Here is a 26,224-nt window from a genome sequence, read left to right on the forward strand (position 1 = left end):
TAATACCTGACAAAAACTTGTGTGTTGCCAACATCAAACAAAAAATGTTAAAAGTGATGTATATGTACAGTACTTAACTGATATTTAAACAAAACAAAATCATTCTATACATAGAGAGGATGTCACTATGTTAATTGTCTGTAAGATCGGTGTGTACCAGTGTCGTAAAATGCATATTCTTTACAAGGAAGAATATTCTTGTTATCTTGGCAAAGAAACAAATGTTAAGGGTTGCTTCCCTTGTGAACAGTACAGTGTAGTACATGTATCACATGGAACTATCAGAATATCTCGGGCTTCGACGATTAAACGTATACAAAATATACTCAGAAAAGTTGAGTGATATCTCCACAGAAATAATGGCTTTAAAGGCATTTTTTCTAAGTTATACAATAATAATGACCACTTGTCCCGTCGGACTAGCAAATTCTTTATTTACTTGTCCGGACTAACAATTTGGTTGTCCCGGACAGACGGACTACCTTTAATGTCGAGCCCTGAGAGTACTCAAAAGCGTTTTATAAAATACCCATGGTGACCTAGTTTTTTTACCAGTGTGACTCTGATTCAAATTTGGTCTACATTATGTCCAGATAAGCATTTGTACCAAGTTTCATTTAGATTGCATACAAAAATGTGGCACTCTAGAGTGGTAACACTAAATGTTTACAAGGTATCATACATATTTCACACTGAACAATCCCCCCCCCCCCCCCTCTCCTGGACAAAGGATGATCCCAATAGCTTACCTTGAGCACTTTGTGCTCAGGTGACCTAACAAGAGCACCGCCTTGCGGGTGCAGACCGCTCATCTATTTTCTTTTTAAAGGTGAAGGGACTCTCATTTTCAATCACAAAGGAGGGAGGGGTGGAGTGAAGAGGGGTGTATAGTGTGGGGGTGTGGACATTTATTACATTATCTTCCAAAAATGCGGAAAAACATGAAACAAAAAAAATCGGGGGGGGGGGGGTTGGTGAGGGGGAGATTCTTGGGTGCGATGGTTGGATGGTATTTCAAACATAACATTTTTAACCGTTAAAAAAAAAATAAAACTTGGGGGGGGTGGGGTGGGGGGGGTATAGTGTGAGGGTGTGATGGTCATTTGTGAGATGATCTTAAAAAAAAAAAAAAATTATGGGAGGGGGGGGGTTCGGGGGAGGGTGGAGGGTGGAGGGGGGTGGGGTGGGGGATTCTTGGGTGCGATGGTTGGACGGTATTTCAATCATAAAATAATAAAAATAAATATTTGTGTTTTTTGACCGTTTCAAAAAAAAATTGGGGGGTGGGGCGGGGGGGTATAGTGTGAGGGTGTGGTGGTCAGTTGTGAAAAAAAAAAAATTATGGGGGGGGGATTAGGGGGGGGAGGGGGGGGAGGGCACGGGGATGGTTTGGGTGGAGTCTATTGTGGTATGTCAGGTAAGAGTAGTTTTGTCAAAGTATCAATCAAATCTAATCATAAATAAAGAAGTTATGGCAATTTTAGCAAAATTTAATAATTTTACCTTGAGAGTCAAGGTCATTCAAAGGTCAAGGTAAAATTCAACTTCCCATGTACAGTAACCTCATGATAGCATGAAAGTATTTGAAGTTTGAAATCAATAAGCTTGATACTTAAGAAGTAAAGTGGATCGAAACACAAAATTTAACCATATATTCAAAGTTACTAAGTCAAAAAAGGGCCATAATTCCGTAAAAATGACAACCAGAGTTATGCAACTTGTCCTTTTACTGTACCCTTATGATAGTTTGCGAGTGTTCCAAGTATGAAAGCAATATCTATGATACTTTAGGGGTAAAGTGGACCAAAACACAAAACTTAACCAAATTTTCAATTTTCTAAGTATAAAGGGCCCATAATTCCGTCCAAATGCCAGTTAGAGTTACATAACTTTGCCTGCACAGTCCCCTTATGATAGTTAATAAGTGTTGCAAGTATGAAAGCAATACCTTTGATACTGTAGGAATAAAGTGGACCTAAACACAAAACTTAACCAAATTTTCAATTTTGTAAGTATAAAAAGGGCACATAACTCTGTCAAAATCCCAGTCAGAGTTACATTACTTTGCCTTCACAGTCCCCTTATGATAGTTAGTAAGAGTTGCAAGTATGAAAGCAATAGCTTTGATACTTACGGAATAAAATGGACCTAAACACAAAACTTAACCAAAATTTTCAATTTTCTAAGTATAAAAAGGGCACATTATTCAGTCAAAATGCACGCCAGAGTTATCTAACTTTGCCTGCCCAGTCCCCTCATGATAGTTAGTAAGTGTACCAAGTTTGAATGCAATAGCATTGATACTTTCTGAGAAAAGTGGACCTAAACGCAAAACTTAACCAAAATTTTCAATTTTTAAGTATAAAAAGGGCACATATTTCTGTCAAAATGCACGCCAGAGTTATCGTACTTTGCCTGCCCAGTCCTCTCATGATAGTAAGTAAGTGTAGCAAGTTTGAATGCAATAGCATTGATACTTTCTGAGAAAAGTGGACCTAAACGCAAAACTTAACCGGACGCCGACGCCGACGCAGACGCAGACGCCAAGGTGATGACAATAGCTCATAATTTTTTTTCAAAAAATAGATGAGCTAAAAATGACCATCAATGTTTAACATAAATTAATATGTATGGTATTTAAATTGTTGTCTCAATACTTACGAATCACAACAGTAGGTTAGATTGCGTAATATGGCTTTCAGTCCTGCCTCACCGAAATCTTGCACCCAGCTGAAAAATAAACAATTTCAATTGAGGTATATTTCTGTTATCAAAATGTCATCGTTTCTTACAGTGATGTTCAGTCAACCCTTGTATAAAAGCTGACCAAAGCAGCGTGTTTGACTTCTGCCTCGTTTATAGTATAATGTTTTCTGAGAGACACCAGATTCAATGCCACAAAGACATTTTTGAAGTACACTTTATGCGGGGTTTTTTTCCAATTGGGAAAAGTACCTTTATCTTACTAATTGGGAAAAATTTGTGCAAAAAACTATGAAATTAGGAAAATTTGCATCATAAAATCTTCAGATTTGGATTTATGGGTCTTTTTAATTGCTTAGTACAAATTGCACTAATCAAGTCTAATATTCATTTACATGCATTTTGGCTTGAAATGTTCAATTTCAGTCCTCATTATATTTGTTACTTGCAGATAATGCACTTTTGAAATGAAACTGACAACATTTTCCTTTCTTCTGGGAATTTCTCTGATGACATAGGAATATTGCAATTTTTCCACAATTGAGAAAGTACCTTTTATAAAGAAGCAAATTGCATCTATTTTAAGCAATATTGACCTTGACTGTAACCCAGCTTGCCCCATAGACAACCCACCTTTGGTCTACATGTCAGCTACAGGTAGGAGATGTTGCAATGTAAGCATTTACATGAAATAACAAGCTAATTCCTTGAATTGGTATCCCCCGCCAATATGCTTCTGGACACAAAAGGATAATATTTGACACTCAAAAAAGCATTTTTTCAAGATACAAAGGGCCATAACTCCGTTATTAACAGATGGTGTACAATGCCATTCGGTGTGAATCATCCTCTTATCCATATATATACTTATACCAAGTTTCAATGAAATCCGCCAAAGCACTTCCAAGATATGGCTCCGGACACACAAAAAAAGCATTATTTCAAGATGCAAAGGGCCATAACTCCATTATTTACAGATGGTGTACAATGCCATTTGGGGTGCATCATTGTCTTATCCATATATAATAATATATACTCATACCAAGTTTCAATGAAATCCGCCAAAGCACTTCCAAGATGGCTCCGGACTGACGGAAAGACGGACGGAAAGACGGACAACGCCAAAACAATATCCCTCCGCCTATGGCGGGGGATAACAAAGTACAAAAAGGGAAATATTTCTACCGTACTAAATTAGCCCCATCCTCGTACCTATACCTGATACCCCCCTCTCACCCTCCCGTCCTTGTACCTATACCTGATACCCCCCTCTCACCCTCCCATCCTCGTACCTATACCAGGATACCCCCCTCTCACCCTCAACTTCCCTCTCCTTACCGCTCAGAAAAGCACTTTGACATGTTTGTAGTTACTTAGAAAAGTTATGTAAATGTAAGACCTTAATTAAATCAAGTTTTAAATTATAAGCTTCATTTCCAACCCTGAAATACTTATGAGCAGCAAACAGCATAAAACCTAAACAGTCTGCGACTTAATCGCAGTCTGTTTTGGTTTTACGCTGATTGCTAACAACCATTTTAACTTTGCCTTTATGCAGGAAAAGGTTAACAGCCGCCTTTTTCTTCAACTCCCCCGTTACCTGACAGGGTTGCTGGTGAGGGAGACCCTCAGGGACTCCAGCACTCTGAGTCGCTTTTCTCCCTTGAGATCGGCATTCCTCAACTCAGCCACAAAACTGGCCGGGGTATCCAGCTCTCCCTGTAGAAAACATACAAACAGAGTTTCTGTAAAAACAGGGCTGCATTCATGTGTGTAAAGTGTTGTTCCATATAAGGCTGTGACAACACTTTCCGCTTTAATAACGATATTTCTATTAAAGGGAGTCTCTTTTTCAACAAAAATCCAGTCTAGGCGGAACATGTCATCTTGATAAGACTGCCCAGGCTTATCTGGGAGGATAATTATAAATGTGTTTGCATGAGATGGGTCCTGAAAAAATTATCAACATTAAACTTATGCACATACATAGCCTGTATTTGTGTGATTGTCAAATAAAGAGTTTATTTATGTGATCTTTCAATAATAATTTGTATATGAGTGATCATTTCAAATTAAGCTTGTATTTGTGTGAGTTACTTCTATGTTCCCTATATAAATTACACATACAGTGGCCTTGTTGTGCATGACTAGCATGTGGGCTTTAAAACTCATGTGCCTGGATTACTAAGAACATGACCAGCAAACTCAGGTCCCTGCACAGCTTACCCCTAAAGTAGTGCATTTCCAGCATGTGGCGTTGTAAATCTCAGGTCCCTTTCTAACTTATCCCTACAAGGGCCTTGTAATGAATTGCAAGCATGTACTGTTTGAAACTCTGGTCCTTGTATAACTTAACCCTACAGGGGCATTGTTGTGCATTTCCAGCATTGCGCATTTAAAACTCAGTTGCCTGTATAAGTTAACGCTACAAGGGCATTGTTGTGTATTTCCAGCATTTTTCATTTGAAACTTGGTTCCCTGTATAAATTAACGCTACAGGGTCATTCTTGTGTATTTCCAGCACTGTTCATTTGAAACTCGGTTCCCTGTATAAATTAACGCTACAGGGGCATTGTTGTGTATTTCCAGCACTGTTCATTTGAAACTCTGTTCCCTGTATAAATTAACGCTACAGGGTCATTCTTGTGTATTTCCAGCACTGTTCGTTTGAATCTCAGTTCCCTGTATAAGTTAATGCTACAGGGGCATTGTTGTGTATTTCCAGCACTGCTCATTTGAAACTCGGTTCCCTGTATAAATTAACGCTACAGGGGCATTGTTGTGTATTACCAGCACTGTGCATTTAAGACTCAGTTCCATGTATAAGTCATCAGCCTCTGTATAAGTTAACGCTACAGGGGCCTGGTAGTTCAATTCCAGCATGTGCTGTTTGAAATTAGGTCCCCGCATAACTTACCCCCACAGGGGCCTTGTAGTGCATTTCCAGCATTGTGCGTTTGAATTTCAAATCCCTGTCCCTCAGTGGAGCCTTCTTCTCATTGGTCAAGTTCATGTCATCCTGCAATAGACAATAACACTGTCATGTTACATATCTCAATGACAATGTCATGTTACATATCTCAATGACACTGTTATGTTACATAGCTCAATGACACTGCTATGTTACATATCTCATTGACACTGTCATGTTACATATCTCATTGACACTGGCATGTTACATATCTCAATGACACTGTCATGTTACATATCTCAATGACACTGTCATGTTTCATATCTCTATGACACTGTCATGTTACATATCTGAATGCAGAATGCACAGGCTCAACTGAGACCATAATTTACACACAAGCATTAAGTCCTGTTTTCCCAAAAAGAGGCTAATTTCTGGCTTGGTTTAATCTAAGCATCTGCTAATGTTTTTATTCAGGATGTTTCAGTCTGAAACACAGGTAAAGAAGGGTGTGTAAGTACAATTGTTAATGCAAACAGGAAATCTCTAGAACGGTAAACCCATTTGCTTCTTAGTTGTCTAGATTAGTATTACTGTTTGTTACAAGTAATTCTGCAACTTGACAAGAATCATGGCAACACCAGGAAAACATGTTTTCTAAAGTTTTTATATTTATTTAAATAAATAATTGCTTAATATACATGTAAATAACCACCACAAACATTTTCAGCACAAACTCCCAATCTACATTTTAAATTTACAGTACAGGCAACGTGTTACTTTGACAAACGCCACTCGTTGCAGTGTTCATTTTACGGTGTTCGCTTACCAAACGACCCCCGCGATGGGTGTTCAGATAAAATATTCGCGGGGGCCGTTTTCCATAAGGTGGACACCGCGAATCACCTCGGACCCATAATATCTACCGCAGTGTTCATCGTGTTCGCTAGAAATAAAATAATTGAACATTAACATAGGTCGGTACCAATTTGCAGAAAGAATCTACCGTGCGTTTGCATGTTATACATGTAGGTGTCATTTGGTGTCTAAAAAATTAACAACGATTACGAACAATCACAATCGATTACCGCATACATGCAAAAATTCCTGTCTCTGTCCATTACCCGATAATCCCGAGATTTCCGATTTCATGCAAATTCTGGTCAATGTTGAAGATAAAAGTGTGATAGAAATGCAAAAATCACAAACAGTTCGCCATATCTCTAAACTATCAAATGAATTTCTGCATATGTTTCTATTTAAAGATTTGATGAAATAAGCGCCCAATCAGAACAGGTGTATTATAACATTCGTAAATCACCTGACGCCAAGTGAGCGCGTTCTGTAGAGTTCATGTTTTGTTACAAATTGTAGCCACAAATAAATACATGTATATATGCCAATGATATTTTCATTTTCTTTGTTCTGAACGATAAAAAGCGCGCGAAAATTGGCGTGGGTGTATTTATTTTTGACACAAAATCTTCGTAGCGCAGACAACATTGGGATCTTTTAATTTCAATTTAAAGTTTCGTAGTGAATTTCTTCTCGAGTACCAGGGTAGCTCGAGAATGATTTGAAATTGACAATTCATCTGAATAAAATAAAAATCAAACACGCTGTAACACGCTATATTTAGATTTCATGCAACATGTACATGTACAAGTCATTTTCTGGAAATTGGGAAAAATGAAACCCAATTTTGTGAAAACAAAAAGGGCAATTGCATTGATTAATACCATAAAAGTTAATCGTATTGATCATCTCAACACTTAGTTTTAGTTTCCGACTTAACGTACTGCCCGAGTTTAAGTACACATAAAAAATGTGCACATAATATCTACATGTACATGAAGTATATGATTTTATTTTGTACATGTACATTTAAAACGTGTGAATGACCCTCGCAGACATGTGTTTACGGTGGCTGCGCAGCATCGCGGTGATCACGGGTGTTGCCGTTAACGATAGCGTGCAATCGCCGCAATTTCGGGTGTTCGCCGAACACCGCGGTCAGTAGCGTGTCCGCCCCCCGCGAAATGTCACCCATCGGGAAAATTGAACACCGCGGACACGTGTTTTTGTCAATGTACACATTGCCTGTACTGTAATTTAAAGGCTTCATTTCCAAGCCTTAGATATGTCTTATTAAATCACCAAGGTACTGTGACATCATTATTCTTCATGGGAAATAAATTACACGCCCACCAATATAAATTATTTTAAAGTTAATTGTTTGTTTCTATATTTTATTTTTTTATGTGCTAGTTATGAAAAACGCAAAAGTTTTACACCATGGAAAGTTAGCTTAAGTGCCTTGAATGATGCAGCTATTGACTGATTTATAATTTGGCATAATCTCAGAATCACAACATCATCACATATACTATGTTATGTATACACAACAACCAACAAACACTTCTCAAATATACATCATTTCCAAGTGCATTTACAACCTGTGAATTATTTGTAATGCAGCCTTTTAAAAACAGTTATTAACTTATTTTATGGGTTGGAAATTTCATCTCTTTTATAACCAAATGTCATAAATATACCCTTACATTATAACTTCCTCTTACACACTCAAATTCAATTCTCAAGGCTGCTCACATAAGCTAGCCAGATGCGTAACTCATTTGATATTCTGATGAAATAATACCATGTTTTTAATGGGCTGTGCTCTATGAACAGGTGGTTAAATGCATGTGCGTGTCATCCCAGAATAGCCTGTGCTGTCTGCTAATCAAGGATGACACTTTCCGCCTAAACAGTATTTTTGCTAAGAAGAGACTTTCTTTAAATGAAAAATGCCATAAAAGCAGAAAGTGTCGTCCCTGATTAGCCTGCGAGGACTGCATAGGCTAATCTGGGACGACACTTTTCGCACATGTATTAAACCCCCTTCTCACAAAGCAAGTCCCAAATTGTTTCATTCACATTTAAATTCAAACTCATTGGACAGTTTTATGGCAGTGGTGATGTGAATGTAATATCCTTCACTATCAAGTTAATTATGCTCCAACAACCATGTTTACTATATACATATTTTCTGCATTAATCACGTAAACCAGAAAACATTCAACCTGTTTTATATAAATGTAAATGTAAAAGTAGTTCGTTTTCTATACACCTTCATTATCATAATTTTAATATATATGAAACTTGCAATAGGTCTATGTGTGGTGTCTATTATGGAATGTCCCATTTACAGTTCATGTTAATACAAACTAGTTTTCATACATCTGAAATGGGCATTTATTTGCATACTAAAATTGTACTGTTCTAATAATGGAGACACAGTCACACCAATTATCAATTCCAACTATATACATTTAGAAATTACAGCATTTACTCAATAAATCAGATATTAATCAAGTTAATAACATGTTCCTTGCCAGACTGTTTGGGTATAGGCATTTATCAGATAAAATAAACAAGCTAGAGATAGAATTTTACAGCTGATTTGAAATGAAACAAGATGGCCTAAAAGGCCTAAAGTCGATCACCTGAGATAACAAGATTTTATTGGGACAAATTTTCAGACCAAGTTTCAAGACGATCCGAAAATTAATGTGGCCCTAGAGTGTTAACAAGGTTTTACTAAAGCCGTATAAGAAAAAATGCCCCGCACCCTGGCAGACATTTTTTTCAACCAACCGGCATCATTTTTTAACATTTCCAAGATATTATCGAAATGAATCTTCTGGCCAAGTTTCATGAAGATGAGTTAACAAGATTTTACTAAAGCCATATAAGGAAAAATGTCACGCCCATTGGCAGCCATGTTTTTAAGCAAAAGTAACCATTTTCAAACTCATCCAAGATATTATTGAGACCAATCTTCTGACCGAATTTTTCATGAAGATTGGACAATAAATGTGGCCTCTAGAGAGTTAACAAGGCAAATGTTGACGCCGCACAACGCACAACGGACAACATACGACGCACGACAGACAACAGACAAAAGGCGATCACAAAAGTTTACCATGAGCACGTTGTGCTCCGGTGAGCTAAAAAGTGCCAAAATATAGTCTTGCTTAGACGGTTGTACCTATCTTTAATCAAGACATTAATTCAGAGGTTTGAGGTATTGACATAGAACTTTGTAAATGATTCATGACCCACTAAACTGAACACTGGGAAATAACCAACATGATATTGTTTACAAGTTATTAGCCATCACTGTTCTTAATCTCATATTAACCATAGCAATATGGCACACAGTTTACTCAATACCAGATAACAGGCAATCTGACCATTTGTGGGTGGCTACCATGTTTACATTCCTCGCATAACTTTCTTCTTATTGATATTCAGTATCAACTTACAAATGTCAGTTGGTTTCACAAATTGCACAACATGCCCATTCTTTCATTTTTCAAATTAACTTGACTAACAGAAAGATCAAGAGCAAAAAAGCAGGATGCTGCTACTTCTTTTTTGCTTCCCTTCTTCTGTCCTGGAATCGTCAACACAACAGAGTATAAATCTTTTGAAACTGTATATACATGAATGTTCAATGGCAAATGAAAAGACTACGCTTTACTACCTTTATTAGAAGACTAAGTGAAAGTAATTAATTAAAAAATGTCATCAGGCTGGACCAGCTTTTAACCCTGCTCATTTATAGCAGCAACCTGTACCTTTTATGACCCTAATTCCTTCCCTATTAAAATATGAAAAACAGAAAAATTAGTGATTTCACATAATAAGTACAATGTTTTGCCACCTGTCTGGGTTTAATCAAAGCATGTCTTACTGTAGCCCTAGACTAAGTACTGAGATATTGCTATTTGTCTTCAAGAGAAATAGTGGTCAATCAGAGCTAGGTTTTGGGAATACTGTGCTTCATTCGTGTGCGTAAAGTGTCATTCCAGATTAGCCTGTGCAGTGAGCACAGGCTAATCAGGGTTCTCACTTTCCGCTTTTATGGACTTTTTTGGTTAAAAGAGGTCTCTTCTAAAAAAAATCCAGTGAAGGTGGAATATTGCTGTCCCTAATTAGCCTGTGTGAACTGCACAGGCTTATCAAGGATGAGACATTACGCACATGAGTTAAGCCCAGTATTCCCAGAACCTGGCTCAGTCATTGCTCACACCACTAACAATTAAGTATGTGTGGGTGTGGGTGTGGCAGCTTTGTTATCCCAACTTCAAGCAGAATCAGCAGATATTGAGCAATATACTGCCATGCTATACCAGAATATCTAGTAAAAAAGCTCTACACTAAACTCTTATCTACACCATGCCTTTGGCGCTAAATAACACAATTTTTCAAACATATTGTGTTGCCTTCATGTATGTGTATTTGTTGCATGTACTATCTTTATTATTATCTATTAATAAGTCACAAAAAAATATGACGCCTTCATACATGAGGAACTAAATTAAAATATTTGTGTTTTAAAGCTTTTTTCTAGGTTATACCTCTAGCTGTTCAAATATTGACCAGAAATCAAATACGGCTGTACAAGCTGTCGCATTATTGATCAGTCAACATTATGCTGAATTTTGAAAAACAGATGGAACATTAGCTAGAAGTTCAAACAGGGAAGGTAGTGAATTTAATAGTCAAACAGATGGAACATTAGCTAGAAGTTCAAACAGGGAAGGTAGTGAATTTAATAGTCAAACAGATGGAACATTAGCTAGAAGTTCAAACAGGGAAGGTAGTGAATTTAATAGTCAAACAGATGGAACATTAGCTAGAAGTTCAAACAGGGAAGGTAGTGAATTTAATAGTCAAACAGATGGAACATTAGCTAGAAGTTCAAACAGGGAAGGTAGTGAATTTAATAGTCAAACAGATGGAACATTAGCTAGAAGTTCAAACAGGGAAGGTAGTGAATTTAATAGTCAAACAGATGGAACATTAGCTAGAAGTTCAAACAGGGAAGGTAGATGGAACATTAGCTAGAAGTTCAAACAGGGAAGGTAGATGGAACATTAGCTAGAAGTTCAAACAGGGAAGGTAGTGAATTTAATAGTCAAGTTTAGCACTGTTCATAGGAGTACATGAATCAACAGCTTCATTTTCTTGAAAAGTAAAATTTACCGAAAGCAACATTTTTTTTTATAGAATTATCACCTGATATTGCTTAATACATTGTCCTTGTAAGTATTTAAATAAGCCTTCATCTGGGAAAACTGAGCTTAATGGCTGTGCATGTAAGTGTCCTCCCAGATTAGCATGTGCAGTTTGAAGGAACGAAACTGGCTGCTTTAATAGAATTTCTATTTAAAAGTCTCTTTTTAACAAATCCAGTGTAGACAGACAGTGTGTTGTCCCATATTAGCCTGTCAAGACAGCACAAACTAATCTGTGACCACATCTAATGCGCATGCTTTCAGCCCTATATTACGAGAGCAAGGCTTACATGTATAGTATTTTACTTTTGGCTACTGCATTAGAAAGCATTTCATAAAAGCATATTAGATGCAAACAAATGCAGTATTTCCTTAGGACTTCAATGTCATGCTGTGTTTAGATATAAATCTAATGCCTGATTTTCAAAACCCCATGGTTCAATGCTATGAAGTTATGGTGTGGATTGTCGCCAACATAATACTGACAGCAAATCCTTTGCTATCAATTTCAGCTCCAGCTGTGATAATACTGTGTGCAATGGGACTGATCAACGCCTGCATCAGGCCTGGAGGACAATAGCAAGCTCTGACTAATAGCCAGTCCAATCAAGTGACAACATCCTGACTTGAAATACAAGCTTAAGAAATAACTGACTAATATTTACATGAAATCTGTTTACATAATTAAAGTGTAGCCATGAAAAAAAACTGTAATTCAACTGGGCAAGAAATTAACATTGATTTTAACATAGCTTTAATACATATCGTTTCAATATGTACCATGCTTTTGCATGTGACTTGCTCTGAAAAAATTGGACTTAATGCATGTGTGTTTAGGGCCTTAATACAGTGTAGACTGCACAGGCTAACCTGGGACTACACTTTATTTACATGCATTAAGCCATGTTTACCCAGAGAAAGGCTCATATACAATGAGATATACCTCTAGTATCACATGTATATACATCTGTATTGATGGCATATGTTTTGTGTCATGCTGTTACCATTTTTGTTATCATATAGCTACCAATTATCTCAACAATTACAAATCTCATTGCATAATTAATGCAAATGACACTTGCTGGAAACAACTGGTGCATAGAAAAAGTACTGCAGCATTTACTTCCTAGCTCAGTAAAACTCCTACAATCAAGCTGCATACTTTTTGTGTTTCACTGCTGTAAATCTATCATTTAAGCCCAGTTCTGCAAAAACCAGGCCCCGTGTTCACAAAACGATTTTGCAATCCAAAATCGATTTTAACTGACATTGATTTTCTTTTTTGCCTATCCACTACAATGGAAATCCATTTTCAATGACAAGCAAAATTGATTTTCAATGGAAAAAATTGTTTTGTGAACACAGAGCCAGGCTTAATGTATGTGCGTAAAGTGTCATTCCGGACAAGCCAGTGCAGTCTGCAAAGGCTAATCAGGGACGACACTTTCCACTTTTATGGATGTGTTTTGTTTAAGGCAAGTCTATTATGAACAAAAGTCCTGTTTAGGCGGCAAGAGGTTTCCCTGATTAGACTTTGCGGATTGCACAGGCTAATCTGGGCTTACACTTAATGTACATGCATAAAGCTCTGTCATCCCCTGAGCAAGGCAAAATCATTATTATCAACCGGTTGAACACTTTACATTTGAGTCGCGTTCTGAGAAAACAGGGCTAAATTCGTGTCCGTTAAGTGTCGTCCCAGAGTAGCCTGCGCAGTCCGCACAGGCTAATCAGAGACGACACTTTCCGCCTAAATTGGATGTTTGCTTAGAAGAGACTTTATTTCAATGAAAAATGTCATTAAAGTGGAAAGTGTAGTCCCTGATTAGCCTGTGCTGGTTGCACAGGCTAATCTGGGACAACACTTTACGCACATGCATTATGCCCAGTTTTTTCAGAACACGACTCATTTAAATATCACACATTTAAATCACGAAGAAGGGGTTATTATAATTGTTGTAAAGAAATAAGATTATCAAAACCCCAATACAAATCCAATTTATAAAGACCAAATCAGGGATCTGCACTTTTAAGGAAGGACCTGAATGGTACAATAGTACCATTATAAATCCCCTTCATAAAATTACAAAGAGGTTATATTTCTACTTAGTATCCCATAGAGGTTTGCTTAAATTTCACCTCACAATTTCTTTTTTTCTTTCAATTTGGGGACCAGCATACGGCCCAATTCCTAATGGAACAAGAGATATGTTTGTCAGAAACACAATGCCCCCTAATGCGCCTGCTTTTCTTTTTTGACCTTTGACCTTGAAGGATGACCTTGACCTTTCACCACTCGAAATGTGCAGTTCCATGAGATACACATGCATGCCAAACATCAAGTTGCTATGTTCAATATTTCAAAAGTTATTGCAAAACTTTACTGTAAGGTTAAAGTTTTGGGACAGAATGGCAGAGTGACAGAATGACAGACAGACAGACAGGCCAAAAACAATATACCCCCGATCATTTGATCCGGGGGCATAAAAAAGGATATATATTTCCAAAACGGGACCAACAAATTCCCAAGCAAAGGCTTCAAACAAGAGATGTGTTTGTCAGAAACACAATGCCCCCTATTGCGCCGCTTTGAAGCCATAAATTTGAACTTTGATCTTGAAGGATGACCTTGACCTTTCACCACTCAAAATGTGCAACTCCGTGAGATACACATGCATGCCAAATATTAAGTTGCTATCTTCAATATTGCAAAAGTTATGAAGAAGGTTAAAGTTTTGGTTTAAGTTTTTGAATTTGTTTTTTTTACCTTTGACCTTGAAGGGTGACCTTGACCTTTACCTTTCACCACTCAAAATGTACAGCTCCATGAGATACACATGCATGCCAAATATCAAGTTGCTATCTTGAATATTGAAAAAGTTATGACCAAGGTTAAAGTTTTGGTTAAAGTTTTGGGACACACACACACATACAATGACAGACAGGTCAAAAACAATATACCCCCGATCTTTCGATCCGGGGGCATAAAAAAAACTTTTAGATCTCAACATGTGGTTTATCTCCCAGCTCTATAAGTTGAACCTTAGTAGCTATAATATTGATAATTCTTTTATGCTCAATTTTGATGCATTGTCAGCAAAACAACAACGCAAATTTGCCAATTAAATTCAACCTAATTTACCTTACACCTTGGTATTTTCAATTAAACTGATATTTTTATTTTGAGCAATTCATTAATGATCCTAGTATACTGTAACACTATTTCAGATGCATCATGCGAAATTGTTCTTATGCCAAATGCCGCTAGCGTAGCTTCTGACCAGCCATCCTGGCAGTCTGGTCATGAACTACCATGTCCCCTATGAAGTCAAGCAAGGTTTAGTGGGTTCATTAGCAGACAGGGTAGCCCCTCACAAGACTGTGCGGATGCACAGGCTGGTCTGGATCAACGTTGGCCGCATATGGCATATGATGCGGGTCATCTATGCATTGTGATTCAAACAAATGAATGAAAATAAATAATGTGAAGACTGATATAATGATTATTAATATATCAAAATATCTTAAGAACTTACCAGCATCTTTTCAAACTTTTCGTGCACCTCCTCCTCTGACATTCCAGAAATAATGAATTGCGCTGTAGGGCCATTGTTTTGGCCATAGGACTCCTCATTGAAGGAAGGCAAACGTTGACCTGCTGGGAGAGTGGCCGTGGGTTTCTTGTCTTTCTTGTCTTTAGGCTTACTCTTGAAAGACAGCTGAAACCATTTATATCCTTTTTATTTAATGTCTTTCAAAATTAAAGCAATGGGGAAACTGGGCTTAATGCTTGATTGTGTATTTCCAAGATTAGCCTGCATAGTGTGCATAAGCTAATCAGGGACAAATCTTTTCAGTAAGACTGACTTTTCAATAAGAACAGACTGCCTTTAAATGAAAAATTCAATAAAACAGAAAGTATCATCCTTGATTAGCGAGAAGAAGCAAAAATATGGTAGAGAAGAAAAGAAACTCTTTACTAGAAAAAGGCACTTCTTTTAACAATCATGGAAAACGATGTGATTTCTGAATGCTTTGAGCTTATAAGAGTACTGCTCAATCATGTCCTTCCTGGCAGAGAAAAATTACGTAAAAAAATATACAACAACATGTACATACCATATATCAGGGCTCAACATTAATGGTTGTCCTATTGCCCCTGGCAAGTAAAAAAAAATTGGGTCCGGGCAAGTTATTGTATAATCTAGTTGTCCGCAAGTGCAAAAAAGAACAAAGAGCATTTAATTAAGACTTTAATTAGACTTTAATTGCTCTTATCATTTTGTTAAATGTTCAAAAATAAAAAAGGTTTTTTGGTGTATTATTTTGATCTTTATTAACAAATATTAGGTTTACAGTTAATGTGATATTTCATGTTTGGGCAAGTGGCTTTAGGTTCAGGGCAAGTAGATTTTCTAAGTACTTGCCCGGTAGGGCAAGTTGGTTTCTAGGTTAATGTTGAGCCCTGTATATATCTATAAAATTGACTTCAATCAACTTTATACATCATAAAAAACACAAGACTGTAACCATTTACATCAACTTGATAATTTGCCGCTGGAAAGAAAAAGGATACACTGCAGTGCTTATCACAGGTTTTATTTAGATGCCCCAGGGCTGTTATGAGTGGGTAGGGGGGTTCATCAGTGTTCATTGGTTTGATTCGCATTGTATATTAATGATTCTTATGAAAACAAGGGCTGTTTGTAAAACATGCATGCCCCCCATATGGGCTGTCATTTGTAGTGGAAGTCATTGTGTGAACAAGTTTTTTGTCACTGTGACCTTGACCTTTGACCTAGTGACCTGAAAATCAATAGGGGTCATCTGCCAGTCATGATCAACGTACTTATGAAGTTTCATGATCCTAGGCCTAATGTTTCTTGAGTTATCATCAGGAAACCATTTTACTGTTTCGAGTCACTGTGACCTTGACCTTTAACCTAGTGACCTGAAAATCAATAGGGGCCATCTGCCAGTCATGATCAATGTACCTATGAAGTTTCATGATCCTAGGCGTAAGCATTCTTGAGTTATAATCCGGAAACCATTTTACTATTTCGAGTCACTGTGACCTTGACCTAGTGACTTGAAAATCAATAGGGGTCATCTGCCAGTCATTATCAATGTACCTATGAAGTTTCATGATCCTAGGCATAAGCATTCTTGAGTTATCCGGAAACCATTTTACTTTTTTGAGTCACTGTGACCTTGACCTTTGACCTAGTGACCTGAAAATCAATAGGGGTCATCTGCCAGTCATGATCAATGTACCTATGAAGTTTCATGATCCTAGGCAAAAGCATTCTTGAGTTATCATCCGGAAACCATTTTACTATTTAGAGACACTTTGACCTTGACCATTGACCTAGTGACCTAAAAATCAATAGAGGTCATCTACCAGGCATGATCAATGTACCTATGAAGTTTCATGATCCTAGGTCTAAGCATTCCTGAGTTATCATCCGGAAACCATTTTACTATTTTGAGTCACTGTGACCTTGACCTTTGACCTAGTGCCCTGAAAATCAATAGTAGTCATCTGCCAGTCATGATCAATGTACCTATGAAGTTTCATGATCCTAGGCCTAAGCATTCTTGAGATATCATCCAGAAACCATTTTACTATTTCGAGTCACTGTGACCATGACCTTTGACCAAGTGACCTGAAAACCAATTGGGGTCATCTGCAAGTCATGATCAATCTACCTATGAAGTTTCATGATCCTAGGTCTAATTGTTCTTGAGTTATCATCCGGAAACCATCTGGTGGACGGACGGACCGACCGACGGACAGACTGACATGTGCAAAACAATATACCCCTTCTTCTTCGAAGGGGGTTCATAAAAATATTGTTATTTTCAATGTTTTAAGCAAGTCTTGTTTTCGAGATTAGAGGCCAACGCAAAGTGCATTGATCAAGTTAATTTGGTCCAAATTTTCAATGTTATAATCTACACACGTTGGACTTATGGGCCTTGCTTGGGATATTAAGTATTTAAGCTAATAGTATATAACGCAGGGCATACGGCAACTGCATGGATCTGATTAATTTTACCACAAAATGATCATGAAACTATGTGACCAATTGACAAATGAAAGGAAAGACATTTGAAAACTGCAGAATTGCCAGAATGGCTAGTTGAAGAAACTGAAAGACTACACCGATTGGAATTTAAGCCCCCCAGGACTCAGATCTTAAAATTTTAGCGCCCAAACGAGGGATCTTTATACATGTATGGCCTAAGGAAAGCACTGCACTGCATTGAACTTCTCAGTAGCCCTCGATGTCCATGAGTCTGTAGTTATGGCAATTCTTTCTGCAGAATTAAGTTGCATCATTACCCTGTCTATAACCTTTTTTAACAGTGCTGGCACAACCCTTTCACTGAAATGTGTACAAGGCAGTTTGTACCTGGGTTCTAAAGTATTAATCATGTGTTTGAAACCTTTGTTCTGTACCGTGAAATATGGTCTCATGTCACAAGCCAAGTACCCAGCAATAGATTTGGAAATAGATTCTGTCCTTTCAGGGTTTAAGTCAAATCTCTCCATGTCAGTAACTTTCAGCTAGCCACTTAACAAATTCCCAACAGAAACAGAACTACTTTTCTGGCTGGCGACTTGAGTAGTTGCACTGGTGCTATCTCCTGCTAAATCAACGTTATGTTTGCATTTGACATGTTGCATTAGATAAGTGGATGCGCCAGACTTAGGGTACGCCACGTCCATGAAGCGCAGTTTACATTTAGCTTTATCAGGAGGGCTACCATCCCGAAATCCAAAATACTGCCACACTTTTGATTTAAGTTTCTTTGGCACTTTGTCGGCCACAACTTGTTCAGCCATTTTGGTGCTTTTTCTGAAAGTAGACCATAACGCGCTTATTGATTGGATGACTAAAGTAATAAGTAACCAATTGCGCGTGTTGTAATTACAGGTTAAGATAAAACCTACTTCCCGTATAAAATAGTCAGAGTACAGCGCGCTTTACGTATCTATGTCTATGTTAAAGAATCGAATCGAATTTGGTAGGGTTGGTATTGTAATCGAATCAACGCATTTAAAACCGATTTTCGATGCATCGGATCGAATCATTGCAGCTCTAGCATTGATGTTTTTCACTCTGGTGTCTAATGATCTGGTTTTATGCTAGCAGTTGAAAGATTATATAACTGTGTTGTTTTAATTATTACACATATTTATGACAGTGTTATACTTGCATTTGGTTTGTTGGTAGATGAAAAAAACACCACATGTAAAAAGATGTTGTAGTTGCAACTCCCATTGAACCAGAGGGTCAGTAGCTGAAACACGGGGGATCTACTTTATCAGAGTTCCGATATAAAAATGGGTCACATTTCGGCAGTCTCAGCGGGACACCCTAGCTAAAGAAACTTCAGCGTACAGTTTATATAGTATTGACAGACCTGTACACTGAAGCCAACCTCGTATCGAAAGTCAACCAGAGTCATAACATATTTATGTCACGCTATAAATCAAAGAAAGCTCATTTTCTTGGATACATTTCTACATATATTGGTGAATGAATATAAATTACTGCATCATGGATTATTTTAAAGTTTGAATGTTTCAAATGCATCTTACAATATATGAAAATAACTCTCATCAGTCTGAAATTCACTATTTTGACGCCATTGTCGCTTTGTCAAGTGACGAGTTTTCATTTGGATACTTTCAGACGACCTTGACATTTTTTGCTGAAATTGTAAACATTACTTTTGTATTCAGAAATCTATTATTTGTGATAAACAACTTACGTCTGGTGGATTAAAAGACTGATTTCAGTGTGAATCAGGTAGTTTTAAATAATATTTACTTTGAGTTTGTATTTACACTACAATTTGTTTACAAAACAAGCCAGAATAATCTAAAATACCGGAAAATGTCATTCTAAATTTGAAAACACTTGAGCACATGTTATGTTACTAAAATAGAAATAACGTCATACGACCGTGAAATCTCGGGAGATTCGCATTTCAAGTAAGTCTGTCACATCGCTGTTTTCCTTGATATGTCAGAGCAGAATAGATAATTTTAAATGTTTAAGATAGTATTTTGTGAAAGAATATATCAGTTAAATGTGAAAAATGTCAATCTTTCCGATCAAGTGGTTGATTTGGGCCAATAACTGCATTTAAAAGCTGTTTTGGACCGGTCCTTGTTAACTGTCAACTTTTAGGGAATTTCTGGTTGACTTTGTTGTACCGGTGCCCGGTCTACAAAATGCGCACATACCTCGTGATTGGGAACCAGCAACAAATTGGTATAGTGCATTCTGGGCAGCACGAGTTAGTACGGTCTCTGGTGTAGGGGTGATTGATGCGAGTGGACGTGTTTTCCCTAGCTGAGTATTATTAGGAGTAATTTTGAGCCTGTGATTGCTTATGTTAGCCTGTGGCTGTGTGTGAACACATTTTTCTCTGGAGGGCCATTCCCAGAAGGTATAAGTGCCATTCTGTGACCGTGTCAATAATACGTATTTCTCTGTGATGTGCAACCGACAAGCCGACAAGACGAGCCGACGAGTTCCGTCTAAGACGACGAGGACGATTGGTGCCATCCTGACGAGCATTCCAGTCGATGCCAATGTGAGTATTATATTTAATGTCCTTACAATTAATTGCTGTAGTTGTTGACGAACCCCACAAAGAGCTAACCGTGAAAACACTACAACTTACCTAATGGTTATAAAGTCGCGCCAGTCAAAAATCATAAAAAGCGACATTAAAAGTTATGGTAGCCAGAACTATGGGACACCCCTACCCTAAAATTTGGGAAGTTACCCCCCTGGGAGCTGAAAGTTGGATAATTGCAAGAAACTATTCCGTGTAACAATATATTGTTATTGAGTAATATTGTGCAAACTGACAACTTATACTTACAAAGCTATTTCGCTTGTCCTTTTTGTCTGCCATTGCAGGTTTTATGTTTAGTTCGGTTTTATCATCGCATGTAAAGTTCAACGTGTATTACTTTATAGGGACGTCAATATCGAACAAGACAGGTATGAGCACTATGACACACCGATACAGTTATCAATACAGTTTCCTTTATAACGCAGCAAAAATGTCATTTATAAAAACACATTCATGTAATTATTACTAAACATTTATATCAACAAACATTAAATGACACATCTGAATGTTTTCATTAACTTTACTTCCGCCATTTTATCCTCCCTTTAATGAACCAATGAAATTGAATTTTACAAATATTGTGGAAAACACTACCATACAGTAGCTAATTTGGCTAACATCAATCAAAATAGAAGAGAAACGTCAGTTCAGATCCTACCACCGCTTCAAAATCAGACACAAGAAACTAGTCCTGATTGTAAATGTTCTGAAAATAAGCTTACTGAGTAGTTATATTTTAAGTCCAAATAAAGCCCAAGTTTTTTTTATTTTAACAAAAATAATTTAGAAAAAAATGCACCAATACTTTTAATATCCACAAAGACCTATAGAATACATGTATTCTATAGGTCTTTGATATCCATGGGTAGATCAACTTTAATTAACTCGTAGATTTATTTGTTTTCAATACGTCGATTTTGAACACATTTTGCATTGCGCATCTTATCATTCAATCGTTTAATGCTACTCTGGGTCTAAAAGGAAATGTTACGACGATACTCTAGTATTTTATGTTTTCATATCGTGTAGTCCTGTAGGCTTATCAGTTAACCCAGATAAAATAAATACGGTTTCTAGCAGAACTTAAGTTCGAATGTCAACTATTTCAACGCACCGCATACAAACATAGAGATTTTATAAGGTTCTTGTATTCGTAATCACTCGTTTTCCAAAAGTGTACAGGGAATTCATAACAACTAAATCTGAAACAAAAACGCTGATCATAACCATGTATCTAACTCTGAGTCAAGTTCGATCGAGGAACCAATGAATAGTCCTCCGAGCTCATTGCGTCGCTAAGATAAAATGTACCCGTAATACATTCTAAATATTAAGAAAAACAGGAGCCATCTTGTTTAAAATGGTACAAGGAAAATTATAGTAAACAATATATATGGACGTGATGTGAATGACTACAAATATTTTTTTATTTGCACAATCTTTGCCAAAAATGAAACAATTTATTGAAATGTATTGAGCGAATACTATTTGAAAAATTATTAACATGTTTTTTTAACCAGTAAGCAAAACAAACAAGTATGCATAAATACCGTGTTTGATCAAACATAATACCTGCCATAGTTTCTTCCACATGATATTCCTCTCTCGTATTTCCTTTAAATACTTCTTGTTGTGTTCTACACTTGTATTAAAATAGTATAATTTATCAAATACGAAAGTATGCGGACAATAAAAGTCGTGTTACAGTCACATGGAATTTAATACTATATTTAATATTATATGCACGCACCCTTAAAACAGATCCATGCAGGCGACACAATATTGAACGGTGATTCTCGAGCCAATGGATTTCGTAGTTTTCTTTCTTTAAAGTAATGTTTAATTATTCGAATGTGTTATTATCAACGTTCAAATGCCCATATATGTGTCAGTAAATTACACAAAATCCACAAAAGCACTAACATTAAATGTTTCATATTTTTTTCTCATTAATGCCGTATTGTTTAACAAGTTAAAGACGCTGGTCGTTTATTGCAAGATTCCATGCGTTAACAGTCCAAATTAAATAATTCTTCAAACATTTATTAAAGTAAACGGACAATTCTAAGCGATCCAGCTATTGAACTTTGGAAGTGGCGTACGGCGTCACAATCAAGTTAAAGCACGTGAAATGCCTGATTTAAAAATCAGCAATAAACTAACACATAAGGAATTGTTTAACACAATACTGTAAGAATATATTATTTAAAAAAAACGTCTATACTTGTGCTCCATGACAGCGATAATTCACCAAAAACCAAACAAGTACTAAAATAACTTAACAAAAACCAAACAAGTACCAAAGGAGTTCGTTGCAAAAAAGGCACGAAACATAAAGTGTCTATTAATCCGAAATACTGCGCTGCATTCAGTATGGCATTTTACACTTTATTGTTTAATGTTTTGATATGGTAAATGTATGATTATATTATAGATCTATGCCAGTTGTCAATACGGTACTCAAAGCAACTGTTCATAATGTTTTTTCTAATACTAGGTCTCGTTAAGTGCCCGTGTGTTTTTGTTTGTGTTGTGTTGTTTTGTTGTTGTGTTGTTATGTCTGTTTTGTTCAGTGTCAACCAGCGCCCCATTTCAAATATGTTTACATTTGGATGGAATGACTATTTGACTTTTCACGTGGGCATTAATTTAAATTATGACGCCCACCCCCGATACGTTTTGGATGCGTATACTGTAATCGCCACGGACGTCTGACTGTTTGTCCTTCTTCTGTCAGTCAGTTTTCTTTAAATTTTCAACGTAGAACATTCAAACGTACATGCAATATTCCTCTAGGATGTGAAGTTGTACATGGACGTTTTATTTCATCCTACATGGAAGTGTAAGTTAGTTATTCTTAAACAATAGGCCAAGTGGTTTAATTACTAAAATGTAATATAAGTATCTCAAAAGTTCGAAAAACAAGTGTGGACTTAAAACTTAATAGATAGATCTTACTTTTGGGTTAGTTTAGGACAAAGATAATAATAATATAATATCACATATTTTAAGAATCATTGTTCTTTGCTCTTTTTGTAATTAATGAGCATTTCAAAGCTAAAATATGTACTAACTTGAAACTAAATCGGTATGTATATCTCATTGAGGGGATACGAAGTTCACAAGAAACATAACCCTTTCTTTCAATATTTGTTTGAGTTATTGTCCATCAAAATGTTTCATACTCTGTTTCATAAATGTTTCGTTAAAAGAATTTCTTGCGAATTATAAGACGTTCCATCCCCGACCTTACTATGTACCGGCCCGTAGGTCTGACCTTACTATGTACCGGCCCGTAGGTCTGACCTTACTATGTACCGGCCCGTAGGTCTCAATGCAGGAAGTTCAGTGCATAAGAGCCATAACTTTTAACAAGTTTTTATACTTAATTCTTTGAAGCATATTTGAATATTATTAGAGGTATCATCTCGCACTTACTACGTAGATATGCCTCAGTGAGGTGAAGTGCAGCTTACAAGAACCACAACTCCCGCTTTAATAGTTGCAAAGTTATTGTCCTAGTTAATGTTCTTGCTGATGTTGTTGCAGAGCATAATACTATAGGAAGCCTGATTTGTTGGATTCCAGTTTTATAGCTGAGTTGCCATGCCCTCTGATAATGTGGAATTTGGGGTCATTTTAGACACGACAGTGGCAGTTCGTATATCTATTGACGTAACATATCTATTGATACATACAATCCGTGTTAAGCAGGCTTATGAACGCATACTTTGCGACTTTGTTAAATGGTATGGGTTCACAAACATTATTTATTTGCGTTAGATACCTGTACCAACGTATACATAAGAAAATATATAATCACTCAGCTAAATGTGCAGTAAACTACTAATTGCTCATTATTTAATCTGGGAGAGGAACTAAAACTGTTGTAAAGACTTGTATTGCAATCTTGCTGCATGGTTTATGCAAACAAATATGTGTTAACTATAACATGTAAAAGAAATTGTTTTTATTTAAGTTAAATGACGATTTTCAAAATAACTAAACATTGTAGATTCAAACAAGAATACATACACTATTTTAAAACAATCGAAATGACACTGCTAAATAAAACATGTTAAAAGTATTTGTTTCATAAAAACTGATCACTCGTAATCGGTTAAATAATAGAGCGTTTTAAAACTTCTCGATAAGTTGGCAAATAAGAGTTGAGTACTAGGATAGCGATTGCGTTTCGCTTTGAATACTTAAATTGTTTTTTGCTTCTAGAGGTCCCGGGTTTGCATCTTGGATATGACAGACTTATATCAACTATTTTCTTGCTATTATAATAATTAAAGAGAAGTCAAGGCATGATAGACTAGTCGGGACACATATTAATTTTTTTTCAAAAATACGAAAATCTGCGAACATGTTCCTTTAATGATACATGTATTTTATACCTTTTTGAACAAGTAACTTTAATGCTGTATGTATTTTATACCTCTTTGAACAAGTAACTTGAAGCTAGCAAATGCAGTATCCAGTCCGTCACACACTAATTTTATGCGTGACCGGTGATCAACTGGCTCACAGGTAAATAAGTTTCTTTAGCACACTTCACTACTTCTGCATTCCATCTAAAGTGTTAAACTCGAGAGAAACATTCGGAAAGGATTTTTATTCACGATCATGCACGCATGAATACGCATTAATGACAATATTATGTCTCCCCATTGGAATAATGTTTGCACACATGTATTAGAACCAGGTACGAGGATTTGGTTCAATACCCAACGGTTTAGCCAAGTTTATAAAAACATAATTTAGTGTTTATTCACTTTAGTTGCATTTAAAAATCATGAGCTATAATTATCAACAATGTAATAATGTCATAAGTATTTAATAATATACACAAACGACTATTTGTCAATCGTATAATTCAATGACATACGACACTCCTCTGTAAGCCTGCACCATTGTTCACCGTTTCCAGGCCTTATGTTTGTAACAACTGTTGTATATATTTAGGGAAGGACTCTTACAATACTCCTATACAGTATGTAGTATCAATCAAACGTTGCATATATACGGTATCATACATGTAAACATGTGCATTCACCCTTGATATTTTAGTATCGATATTACAACTTTATAAGCAGTTTTTTTCTATTTTTTGAATGTGCACATAGAAAGGATTTTGCGAAATATTTCATTGAAATGCAAAGTTAAACAGCATGTTGTAAATTCTGAACAATACCATCGTGATTGTCTATGACAGTCTACAAGAGATTCTCATACACACACGTTGAAATAGCTGTGAGTTATTTGATCTACAAAAAGACAGAATATTTAACAATTCAATTACAAGTTTTAACTATTTTAATAATGTAATTGTACCATCAATCTTTGTTTTATTTATCACAAGCAATAGGTCCTCACTAACCTTTCTAACAAGCCTCGAATGCATGTTTAGGTATATCCAAATATCCAATTAAGTGTCTTTAATATCATATTTACAGTTCTGAATCACATGCTTAAGTGATTCAACTACATGCATACATAGCGGTTTATATGAATAAGATCCGATAATCTTCATTTATGATTGTCAAAGAGCTTAAATAGCACATTGTCATATTGTCATTTTCCTACAATTTTGCGAGGACGATGTCGCTTCGCTATTACTTGTGTCAATTTGTTTTGAGAGCTTATTGTAGTCGAGGTGATGTATTTATGTGCCGGTAAGTGGACACGTAAGATATATAAAGAGTACTTATTGTGCATTTTTTGTGACAACTTGACCGCCGGACACTACTATAATAAGATGTAACCGTTGTCATCTGGCCACCTTCGCTTTCTTAAAATTGAATTAAAGGCGCGAATATAAGTGGGCCGCTCTCTGGAAAAACGGGGCTTATTTCAT

The 26,224-nt window shown here is 36.5% G+C and overlaps 1 protein-coding gene across 5 annotated transcripts in view; it reads right to left on the bottom strand.

Annotated features, from left to right (window-relative positions):
• The window catches only part of LOC127876149 (protein diaphanous homolog 2-like), an 84,376-nt gene extending 63,478 nt beyond the window's left edge, over positions 1–20,898 (bottom strand). For all 5 annotated transcript variants that reach the window (XM_052421137.1, XM_052421135.1, XM_052421136.1 and 2 more), the window contains exons 1-5: positions 20,608–20,898; positions 15,237–15,419; positions 5,621–5,722; positions 4,304–4,422; positions 2,662–2,730 (exon numbers count right to left, since the gene is read on the bottom strand). In XM_052421137.1, coding sequence (XP_052277097.1) covers positions 2,662–2,730; positions 4,304–4,422; positions 5,621–5,722; positions 15,237–15,419; positions 20,608–20,640 — 506 coding nt within the window. In that variant the 5' untranslated portion in view covers positions 20,641–20,898. The remainder of the gene's footprint in view (positions 1–2,661; positions 2,731–4,303; positions 4,423–5,620; positions 5,723–15,236; positions 15,420–20,607) is intronic.
• Between the last annotated feature and the right edge of the window lie 5,326 nt (positions 20,899–26,224).

This window comes from Dreissena polymorpha, chromosome 4 (genome assembly GCF_020536995.1).
Source record: "Dreissena polymorpha isolate Duluth1 chromosome 4, UMN_Dpol_1.0, whole genome shotgun sequence".
In the NCBI taxonomy this organism is placed as follows: Eukaryota; Metazoa; Mollusca; class Bivalvia; order Myida; family Dreissenidae; genus Dreissena; species Dreissena polymorpha.